This window comes from Lucilia sericata, unplaced genomic scaffold, assembly GCF_015586225.1.
Source record: "Lucilia sericata isolate MDLA Ls3-8-SP2 unplaced genomic scaffold, ASM1558622v1 Contig000667F_arrow, whole genome shotgun sequence".
Taxonomy (NCBI): domain Eukaryota; kingdom Metazoa; phylum Arthropoda; class Insecta; order Diptera; family Calliphoridae; genus Lucilia; species Lucilia sericata.
Window position 1 is genome coordinate 157142 of NW_023994672.1, and position 12346 is coordinate 169487.

The 12346-nt window shown below is 31.6% G+C and overlaps 1 protein-coding gene across 1 annotated transcript in view; it reads right to left on the reverse strand.

The window, feature by feature from the left end:
• LOC119607171 (kinesin-like protein KIF17) overlaps positions 1 to 12346 on the reverse strand; it is a 137297-nt gene that overhangs the window by 109491 nt on the left and 15460 nt on the right. The window contains exon 3 of the mRNA XM_037960975.1: positions 10858 to 11804. Coding sequence (XP_037816903.1) covers positions 10858 to 11804 — 947 coding nt within the window. The remainder of the gene's footprint in view (positions 1 to 10857; positions 11805 to 12346) is intronic.

Consider the following 12346-nt stretch of genomic DNA (forward strand, 5'->3'; position numbering starts at 1 on the left):
CTTTTTTATTGATTTTAGGATGTGGACCTTATATGGGAGCTAGTACCAATTGTGGACTAGCCACGATCGGCAACTCCTATACACTGTGTATTCTGACCGTTACTAAATTTACACAGACTACTTGCATAGAAAACACAATTCAGTCTCATATGAGCTGTCATTGAAGGAGGTTGTGTTGTCGCTCGTTTATTGCTTTTGCAATGAAAATGGACGAAAATATATTTATGCAGGGATGGATAATTCTAATTATTGTTGTACTTTTTTAGCATCTGCACTACATATTATGTAGTTTTTAGAATTATAACCTTTTTTAAATGCTTTTCCTTACAACTTAAGTAGCAAATTACAATAATTTACCAATATATACATTTAATTATGTTAAATCTTTACCTTTAATAGGTATATATTTTATTAGAAACTTAGTTAAAAAGCTCATATCGTCGCCCGGGTATTTAAGTGCTCTATACGCCATTTTGACAATTTTGAGTTAAGGACACCACTATAGGTTTTCGACCCTAAATTTTTCAAATCTGCAATCCGTTTTATTTGGAGTTCTTCTTTATGTATAGAATACTGTTGTATTTTACAAATAAAACTAAATAAATACATATCGCTCATATACTACAAGATCAGCATAATCGAAAAAAGTCGTCTTAAGAAAAATTGCTTTGAATATTTAATGAATTTTAATGAGTAAAATTAAAATTGTAATCTGTTTCTCATCTAAGTTGAAATTTAAAGTAAAGAATAATGTTCTTATTTACTTTCATTTAGATGCATTCCAGAAATATTTTTTATGTACATTAGGGGTATTACTTTTTTGGACGGCAAAATACCACAGCACTACCTTATAGCCAATACTGTTCTGATAATAAAAGGCAATTTTTGTCAGACCATTTACAGGTCAAAAGTATTATTCAAAAATTTTCTGAGCCTGGTCATTCACAAATCCAAGAAGTCGATTGCGTTGACAGTGCTTTAGACAAATATCTGAAACGTTTAGAAATTCATAGTATTTTGTCATTCTTTAATTATTTGAAAAATTTTAAAACAAATAAGATTAAACTTAAGATTGTAGAAATACAATTTTCAGATTTTAAGAATTTTTCTAAGATATCTAACCAATTACATTTCTCGGTTCTTCCATTTACTAAAATAAAACTTCTTCAATATAACCAAAATAATTTATTTACAATAAAATTTAAAAACTCAATTTTGCAGCCTACTTTCTAAACAGCAAATATAATAAAAAAGGTTCCCGAAATCAATTACCAACACCGTTAAATATTTTTGAAACAGAAGTATCGTTAGGAGAAAAGAAAAAATTCAAAATGAAAACAAGTAAGAAATTATAGTCGGGCGAGGCCGACCATATAATACCCTACACCTTTGACAAAAATATAATGTGATTTAGTCGCCATAATAAAGCATTTAAGTTGAATTGTACCTTGCCTTAGATATACATACTTAAGCCGTTTATTGTTAAATAAAATTGTGGACATTTAAGTGAAATTTTGATGGGGGGCTTTTCATAGGGGCTAGGGTCATATGAGAACCTATTATTATGGAATTCGTGGGGGTCATCAAGTCTTGTATACAACTTGGTTATTGCAGCTTTTTGTGGTGCCATTTGTGCCAAATTTCATTGAATTATCTCCAAATTTCGACCTGTAGTTTGATTACAAGTTTTAAAAGCCCTATTCGGGGGTTCAGTTGTATGGGGGCTAGGTGAAATAATGGACCGATGGTAACCATTTTCAATAGGCTTCGTCTACGGTACCATAAAAGATCATGTGCCAAATTTCATTGAATTATCTCCAAAATTGCGACCTGTAGTTTGATTAAAATATTAAAAGCCCTATTCGGGGGTTCAGTTGTATGGGGGCTAGGTGAAATAATGGACCGATGTTAACCATTTTCAATAAGCTTCGTCTACGATACCATAAAAGATCATGTGCCAAATTTCATTGAATTATCTCCAAAATTGCGACCTGTAGTTTGATTACAAAGTTTAAAAGCCCTATTCGGGGGGTTCAGTCGTAAGGAGGCTAGGTGAAATAATGGACCGATGTTAACCATTTTCAATAGACTTTGTCTACGGTACCATAAACGAGCATGTGTCAAATTTCATTGAATTATCTCCAAAATTGCGACCTGTAGTGTGATTACAAAGTTTAAAAGCCCTATTCGAGGGGTTCAGTTGTATAGGGGTTAGGTGAAATAATGGACCGATGTAAACCATTTTCAACAGGCTTCATCTACGGTACCATAAAAGATCATATGCGTCCCTGGGACAATAAAATATCATGTACCAAATTTCATTGAATTATCTTCAAAATTGCGACCTGTAGTTTGATTACAAGGATTACAAGCCCTATTGGGGGGGTCAGTTGTATGGGGGCTAGGTGAAATAATGGACCGATCTTAACCATTTTCAATAGGCTTCGTCACTGGGATAATAGAAGATCATGTATTAAATTTCATTGAATTATCTTTAAAATTGCGACCTGTAGTTTGATTACAAGGTTTACATGGACGGACAGACGGACGGACAGACGGACGGACATAGCTAAATCGACTCAGAAAATGATTCTGAGCCGATTGGTATACTTTAAGGTGGGTATAGGACCAATATTATTGTGCGTTACAAACATCAGCACAAACCCAATATACCCTCCCCACTAAAGTGGTGTAGGGTATAAAAATAATGATTTAAAATTGTTATTTAGTTTTATATCTGAAACAGACGAATATTATTACTTAACTCAAATAAATTGAGATGTTAATTTTTATTTTTTATATATAAAAATATATATAATAACATATATAATAACATTATAAATAGTTTTTATTTTTGTAAATGAATATTTTTTTTTTTTTTTTTTTTTGTTAACATTTTTAGGTGTGTTTTATTGCTTTTCTAATGCTATTTTGCTCTACGTGTATGTATTTGCAAGGAAATGTGCTTGAGATGGCGTATAGAGCAAACGCCATTGTTTTTACCGTTAAAAATATCCCGTTGTAGATGAGATCGGGAGATAAAAAATTTCCCTCAGAATCTTCATTTCAAAACAAACATATGGTAGAACAAGTAGGAAAATATAGTCGGCCATGGCAGACCATAAAATACCCTACACCATGAGTATATTTTAAAAATTTTTATTTTTCACAAAGAAACTTTTATGTTGAATTTTACCTTAATTCCAAAGTATTTAAGCAATTTATTGATAAAAAACAAATTTTCTAAATGAGGCTTTATATAGGAGTATAGGTCAAACATGGGCCGATCCTCATTAAATTTGGGAAAATGATATATTTTTAAATAATAGTTAATTATGTTGAGTTTCATTGCGATACGAATGGTTACAAGTCAATTTTAGACGTTTAAGACATTTTTTGAAGGGGGGTTTGTTAGGGTCAAATAAGGGCCGATCATTACAAAAATCTGCAGTGTCATTTATACTTATATAAAACTTATTTGTGCCAATTTTTAGAGAGATAATATTATATTTGACGTAATTATGGCATAAAAAGCCCAAATCGGGAGGTACGGTTGTATGGGGGCTAGGTGAAATAATGGACCGATTTCAACCATTTTCAATAGGCTTCGTCCTTGTGCCAAAAAAAATGCTTGGTCCAAAATTGCGGCCTGTACCTTGTGCACAAGGTTTACATGGACAGCCAGCCAGACGGACGGACGGACATGTCTTAATCTATCGAGCAGTTTTTGAGAAAAATTATGTTGAACTTCAACATCGATTTACTCGAAATATAGAGCACTTAAATCCCCAGGTGACGATATTTCTATTTCAATATTTAAAATAAATATGTGCAAATAAACCCAAAAACAATATGTGCTACTCTTAAACTAAAAAAATATTAGTTTTGTTTTAGATTAATATTATTTCTAAATTTCAGTGTTCCAAGCATGCCTTGTTGTGAGGATGAGAGTACAACTATTTCTCATTTCATGTTTTTTTTCGCTCTTGTGGTAGTATATGTCTGCCGATCGCTGATCTATATACAAAACATATTCACCTCGAGTTCTACCCAGATAGCTTTATTAATCAATGAATTATGCGCATTTGAGTGATTTTCGAATGTGGACCTTATATGGGAGCTATGACCGATTATGGACCGATCCGGGACAAATTTCGTAGAGTAATTCATAAACATACAAAACACATTCATGTCGACTTTTATCCAGATAGCTTTATTTATCTATGAATTATGCTCGTTTAAGTGATTTTCTGATGTGAACCTTATATGGGAGCTGTGACCAATTTTGGACCGATCCGGAAAAAAATTCCGTAGAATGATTTATGTATATACAAAACATATTCATGTCGAATTTTATGCCGATAGCTTTATTTTTCAATAAAATATGTTTATTTAAGTGATTTTCGAAAGTGGACCTTATATGGGAATTATGACCAATTGTGGACCGATACAGATCTAAGTCCACAGTTTTGATTCCTGTTCATATAATGTCAATATGTACAAAATTTTGTGCTGATACCGATATATTTGAGGAAGTTATTAACGATAAATTAATTTCCGGGAATATGTACCTTTGTATGGGGGCTATGGGAAATTTTGGATCGATTGTTACAATTTTAAACATAATTAATCTATAGATGGAAAAAATAATCTGTGACAAAATTTGTCGATTTATCTTTGGTAGTTTCTGAGAAAACTACTCAAGAATTAGGGCAAAAAACTTACTCATAACTTTTTACGTTGTGAACCGATTTTGCTGATTTTCGATACCAAACTGCTTAGAAAACAATGAATATTCTCAGTGAATTTCGTTGATGTCATTTGCTTAGTTTTAACGTGAGCGTGTTTTAACCAGACAGACAGACAGACGGACTTAGCTAAATCGACTCAGAATTTCATAAGGACCCATAATATATATACTTTGTTGGGTCTCAGATGAATATTTTTTGGTGTTACACACGGAATGACAAACTTATATATACCGTCTATCACCACTGATGGTGGTGGTGGGTATAAAAACGGTGGTTTTACTCTTTAATGAACAACTCAAAATTGTTTGTCAAATTAAAAGTAGTTTTGTTTTCTCTGTCTGTCGAAGATCGATCTGTCGCCATCGCCAGCATTGTAAACGGCTTGATCGACTTCGACTAAAATTAACACTTCCGTGTAAGAACGCCCTCTTCAAGGCGCCAACATAAAGGAGAACAAGAGAAGTCACTTGTCATCGACACAGAGAACGAACAACATCAGAAAAACAAATAAACAAATAAAACAAAATTAAAATTCACATTAAAACAAAGGGCAGAAACACAAACAAAACAAATAGTGCAACTTACAAACAAAACCAACACAAAGTGCACCAACAACAACCAACATACACCACACTAAAATCAATTTTAATATTGATACATTAAAAACGTTTACCAAACAAAACGAACACAAAGTGTAACAAATAAAGCAGTTTTAAATTTCTTTAAAATTGCAAAAATAAAATCTATAAACATTTATTCAAAAGAAGTTCTTGTCTTTAATTTAACAACAACAACGCTATAGGTTCAAATCAAGTAAGTATAGTCAAGCTCTTCCCTAAAGCGGGAATAAAGCACAAAAAAATCTCTTAAGTGTAATTGTTGTTACATTATTTGTGTGTACCCTACACTCAAGAAGTAAATATTATTAGTTCAACTTTCGCTTTGTACCAAAGTAGATTTTCATACATATAATAAATATAAATCAGATTTTATTAAATTGTGGTATTTCTTTCCATACACCCTTCATTGAAATTCGGCACTTAAATTTTTTTATTTTGATTTGTAACATTACTTCTTTTAATAAATTACTTTCGGTAATTAAGTACATTTGCATTTTCATTGCTATATAGTATATAAAAGATACAATGGCTTCGACAATTTGCCTAAGATTCGTTCATGAATATGAAAATTTATTTGATGTATGTAGGAAATTTTCAAGTGTTTCCATAGATGATTTGACTGAGTCTCTAGTCGAAACAAAACTTCAAGCTCTTGAAGAAGATTGGTAATCACTTCGCCATTTACAGACTTCTCTGTAAATCAAGATAATATATTACTAACTACAGCTCTTGTCCAAATTCTGCATTCTGGTAATATGCACACAGTTCGTGCGTTAATCGATTCAGGTTCTAAAAGATCCCTTTTAACTGAAAATGCAGCTAGAAGAATTGGGTTAGGCACAGAATGTTCAAATGTAAAAATATGCGGATTGGGCGATAAGGTAGTCGCGAATAACAATAAAATTTCGAACGTAACATTATTTTCTGAAAGACATAAGACACAACTTAGCTCTAAAGTTGTGATTGTTCCGCAGATCACTAGTCTAATGCCAAATTCTTTAATGCAGATTTCTGATATTTCCGATATCAGTGAAATAGATTTAGCTGATCCTAATTTCTTAGTTCCTTCCGAAATTGAGATGATCTTGGGAAGCGATATAATTCCCCATATAGTCTTAGATGGGATGAAAAACAGGAAGTCTGATCGCTCAGAATTCAATATTCGGTTGGTATATATTTGGCTCAATAAATTCACAAGGCACTTCTCAAGTGTCTTTAGATAGTTCTTGCGAAATGAATCATATCAACAGCTTAATTTCATTAAGAAATGATACTACACATGCCAATTCCTTGGTAATTACAACATATTCTTTCAAAGAAAAACATTCATGTAAAACTAACAATTCTTTTTCGGCTCAAGAATCAGAGTTAATATATTTCAATAGTTTTCCCCCCGCAGGGTGGCTTACGCCAAATTTTCTTGGAAATATTATTACACCTTTAATATATAATCTATTATACAGAATTATACCAAATGCGATCCATCTCGCTAAAGTTGCGTTGTTGCAACATGCCAAAACACTGCAAATTCCTTTGCAAAGAATGTTATACAACACGATCCATATCGCTAATGTTGCGCCGTTGCAACATGTCAAAATATTGCAAATTTCTTTTCAAGGAATTTTATACAAGAACAATGCGCAATTGCACCTTTCATTAAAGTCAAATTCTATTAGCTTACGACATCGCCCAGACTCAAGCAAATCAGAGCAATTCCTTGCAGCTGATATTTGTTTTAGAATTTGCACAAAAATATTGAATAAAATTCAAAAATTCTTTGAATACACAAAATGGCGTCCGACCATTTATTCATATAAAAAATCGTATTGTGCAGCTACATACGATTTAGGAAATATTTTTCTTTTTCTGATCCAGAGACAGTACTCAGGTTTTCAACTAGAGTTATATAGAGCTCATCTACGATTTAAAAAAATAACAATGCGTTATTTTATCGGTCATATATTTCGAAAATATGCTGATCAAGTGCATAATACCCATCAAATGTTCAATTTGTTGTCGAAACGATTCTGCTGTTCTCTTTTCTTTTCTTATTTCTTTCCAGATAAAGACGAACGCCTTTCAGGATTATTCAAATATAGCATAGCCTGCCGAGAGCTGGAAGTCCATTCCGAAGTTTACCACACTCCAGTCAGTCTGCCAAGAGTTGGGTGTTTTCAGCATTGCACTAGTGCAAGGGGGCCGCCATGTCGAAGATCGATCTGTCGCCATCGCCAGCATTGTAAACGGCTTGATCGACTTCGACTAAAATTGACACTTCCGTGTAAGAACGCCCTGTTCAAGGCGCCAACATAAAGGAGAACAAGAGAAGTCACTTGTCATCGACACAGAGAACGAACAACATCAGAAAAACAAACAAACAAATAAAACAAAATTAAAATTCACATTAAAACAAAGGGCAGAAACACAAACAAAACAAATAGTGCAACTTACAAACAAAACCAACACAAAGTGCACCAGCAACAACCAACATACACCACACTAAAATCAATTTTAATATTGATACATTAAAAACGTTTACCAAACAAAACGAACACAAAGTGTAACAAATAAAGCAGTTTTAAATTTCTTTAAAATTGCAACAATAAAATCTATAAACATTTATTCAAAAGAAGTTCTTGTCTTTAATTTAACAACAACAACGCTAAAGGTTCAAATCAAGTAAGTATAGTCAAGCTCTTTGAATTTACATATCGATCAATACTCGCTGATATACTCGACTGCAATTGTACCCTACATTGTTACATCTCATGTAACAAGCCTTTAAATATTCTGCTTTAGTTCCATCAAACAGAATCAACAAATACAACTTTCGGTTGGAATTTGTTCACTGTCAATATTCAAGGATTCTTCATATTTTCCTAGGCCAGAAAAAAAAACGTAATTTTGTTCTTTTTAAAAGAATTTGAAATCAATGAGCCCAAATTTGTCATGATTTTGTGCAGAATTTCTCATAATCGTTTTAGAGATTTTTCAATTGCATGTACTTTTTCAAACAGCAAAAAAATCGCTTGAAATTTTATACGGTTAATGGTACGTATTTTTGTAGTTAATAAAATGCCCCGAAGACTTTTGCCTCTTTTCACCAGGGGTACTACAACTCAAAATACGGTGTGACGTAATTTAAACTGAACAGTTCTTTAAATCTACTGCACATGGAAAAAATAAAACAAATTATTTGAAAGTGTCCTTAGTTCCCTACCAGTGATTGAAAATGCTGATTTCAGTAAAATTTCTCAAAAAAAGTTTTTTAAATTTTTCTACAAATTTCCTAATTTAAGCTCATTTTCAATTTCTAAAATTTTAAGGACTTTTTGGTCCAGAAAATGACTTTAAGGATTAAAATTGCAGAAAAATAAAATAACTATTTTATCGTTATAAGATAAATTTTGATATATATTTAAAAAAAGTCATTACAGATAGAAAGATATTCTCTTTAATTTTTCAAGAAACCCGGGTAACGCCGGGTACACGCAGCTAGTATAATATAAAACCTAGAAACATGAAATTGAGTATGTGTAGAGCCCGCATTAAGTGAGAACCCATAAAAGGTGACTTTTTGGTACTTTTGCGTTCTCCAATAGGTACTTTTTGAATTTTCTATAATATTGAACCTAGAAACATGAATTTAAGCATGTAGAGCCCGGATTAAGTGAGAACCCATAAAAGGGGACTTTATGTTACTTTTTCGTTCTTCAAAACGTTCTTTTTGAATTTTCTACCATATTGAACATAGAAACATGAAATGAAGTGAGCAAGAACATATCGTCATATGAAATCCAAAAATCTCTAAGTTACAATGAACAAATTTTTCAGGAGAAGCAAAACACCTTCTAAAATGATAAATAATCCAAAAATTGTCAACATCTTCTAAAGTTAAGCTTATTTTTTATTGACAAATTAGTATTTGAAGAAGTTACATTAAAAGTTACATTAAAAAATAGTAAGTTTCAACATTTTTATAAGATAAAGATTTTTGGAAATTGGGATTTTTATAATATTTTACAATTTCGATGTTAAAAAATTTAAAAGAATTTTAAAATTTTCATGAATTTTAAGGTATTTTTATAACATATCTTTTAGAATTTCGAAGATAGGGACGTTGATTTTAATTGTAGGTGTGTAAAATTTAGTAGGAACATGTATTTTGATACGGTGCATCATAAGCAATCAAAAAGTCGATTTATATTTTTTTGTAACTTTGGGCTTTTTGGATTTCACGACGATATAAAAAGGGACTTTTTAGTACTTTTTTCCTTCATGAGCCTAGAAACATAAAATTAATCATTAAGAGCGGGTTTTTGAAATAATAATCAAATGCCAATTAATAATCAGATTAGTTAATCGAAAAATAAATTAAATCTTATGTTAATACCCTTTGATGTTTTTGAGTACAAGATTAAACTTCGCAGTGTTGCCATACAAAACAACAAAAACTGCACTGTTTGTTATCAAAACAATGCATATTTTATAAAAAAGAAGAAGACAATTGTACATTTAATATGAAAATTAATGAAAACTTAAATTAAAAACAAAAAAATGTATTTTGAAGTGTCTATAATTTATACTAATCAAAAAATAGAACATTTTAATGTTTATATTTATAAAAATTGTATTATTTTTTTTGCATCAGCTGTTTACACTTTTGCATTTCGTGCTTAAGATTAAACCACCTCCATTGGGCGCTTAAACTTGCAAACAAAATTAACTAATTGAGTACTCAAAAACATCTTTCGAGGATTAATTTTAATTTAATCGCTAATCTTTCACCTAAATATTGGCCCTAAGAGTCCTGAGTTAGCGAAAATCTGCAGGAAATGATTTTTGGTACTATTTCGTTCAAAGACTGGTATTTTTTAGCTTTTATGCACACAGGTAGCAGCCTGATTGGTTGAAAATCTTTAAAATGAGACTTTCTGGTACTTTTTTGTTTAACGACTGGTAGTTTTTGATTTTTGTAATAAAATTCACACTGACTGTTTTTTTAACACATCATGGTGAAGGGTATATCAGATTCGGCACAGCTGAATATACGAATCTTACTGGTTTTTATTCAATTGTACTGCTTTTATAACTACGATGTACGTTTTTGGTTGATTTCAAATCTGGCAAGCCTAGGCATGTCGCATTGAATCAAAATAAAGCTTAGGACTTTTTCTTTAAAAGCTTTTTGGCCGCTTAGTGGGATATCTTGCAAATTAAATGTTTTCTAACTCAAGACAAAAGTTTCAAGTTTTGACATGGAGTCCCCCATATACTTTATAGGTTGGCAAAATTGAATTTGTATTGAAATTGTACAAACAAAATGCCAAACTTTCTCACGAATGTGAAAGGTATACAAATAAATTTTTTTCAACAGTTAAAAATATTTTTTAATTGTTAATAATACTATGGCGAAGGATTTAAATACAAGATTCGGTAGAGACATATTTAGAATATAATACTTGTTTTCTTTATTAAAAACTTACCAATACTTGCCATCCTTACGTAAAATTGGCAGAGCTTTATCCATTATTTGCTGATAGAATTTTAAATTTTTTTCCAGTCGTCGTATAGTCTCCAAGTAATCGGCACGATCCAGTTGAAATTCAACTTGCAGATCGGAAACTTCTCTTTCAAGGGCTCGGTTTTTCTGGCGCAAAATTTTTAAGTGTTCATTTTTAGCATTCAATTCCTGTTGAATTGACGTATAGTGGCCTTGTAATATATCACGGTCTTCACTTTGTTCGACACGACTTAAAACATGAGCCAAAGCGCTCAAACGCCTCTGAGCATCAAGTTTTTTCCTTTGTCTTTTTTCCTTCAATTGTGTATCATTAGCTCGTTCGCCACCAATTAATGCTTGTTTAATCATTTCAATGCGTTTGCAGGCTTCCAATTGTAATATTTTGTTCCCAGATGCCAATAGTTGATTATCAGATTTATTCTCTCTTGACACTAATTCTTTACTTTGGGGTTTCAAAAGCATCAGTTGTTCCTCATAACTTTGTTTTAACTGTTCCATTTCTTGTATTCGTTGATCCTTTTCACGTTTTTCTCTTATGTGCTCTTCCCGTAGACGTTCCATTTCGGCCTGCATTTCATTTTTTAACTTTTGACTCTCGTCATCTAACCATGCTAAAGAAACTTGTGGTGGTTTTTCTTCTCCTAATGTTTGGTGGTTCGATATACCGTTTGTATTATTGTCATTATTTCCATTTAAATTATTTGCCTCCAACATCTTTTTCAATTGTAAAATTTCCTGCTGATATTCGCGTAACTTTGCGTCTTTAGGATCCTCATTGATTTTGGGTTTATTTGAAATATTTTTGGCTCTTGAGGCATATCGTAACGTTGAAATTGTTTCATCGTAATTCGTATCCGCTGGAGAAATACAAGCAATCATTAAAGTTTTTGTATTTCCTCCCAAAGAATCCTGAATAAAAATTTATACATTAAAAATATATCATAAGAATTTATAACTATGTTCAATTGGTTTTGGCATTTTAGAATTAAGTACTCATTGTATAGAGAATTAAGTTCAATTTGTCTATCCTTTATTTCATGACATAATTCATACCGATAACAATTATTCTTATTTTGGAAATTGGCTAAAATATGCAGGCAAAAAAATTATCGGCTGAATCGGCTTAAAAAATTAGAATTGGTTAAGAAATTAAAGAAATGTTTCAGATCACTATTAAGTACAAATACTTAAAATCATAGCCATAATAGTTATACGTTATGGCTTATTTTACAATTCATAATTTTTACGGATGAGAATTATTTTTTACACATGTGTAACGTGATCAGGCATCCCGCTTTTTAAAAGTTGATCCCGACTTAGATTTCAATCCCGCTTTTTAATAAAAATCCCGCTTTTTTACATAACAGGTCAATAATCCTTAATTTTATTGTAATCAATTTGGGATTTATCATTTAAAAGCTTAAAATTTAACCGTCTTGTCTATACCCGAG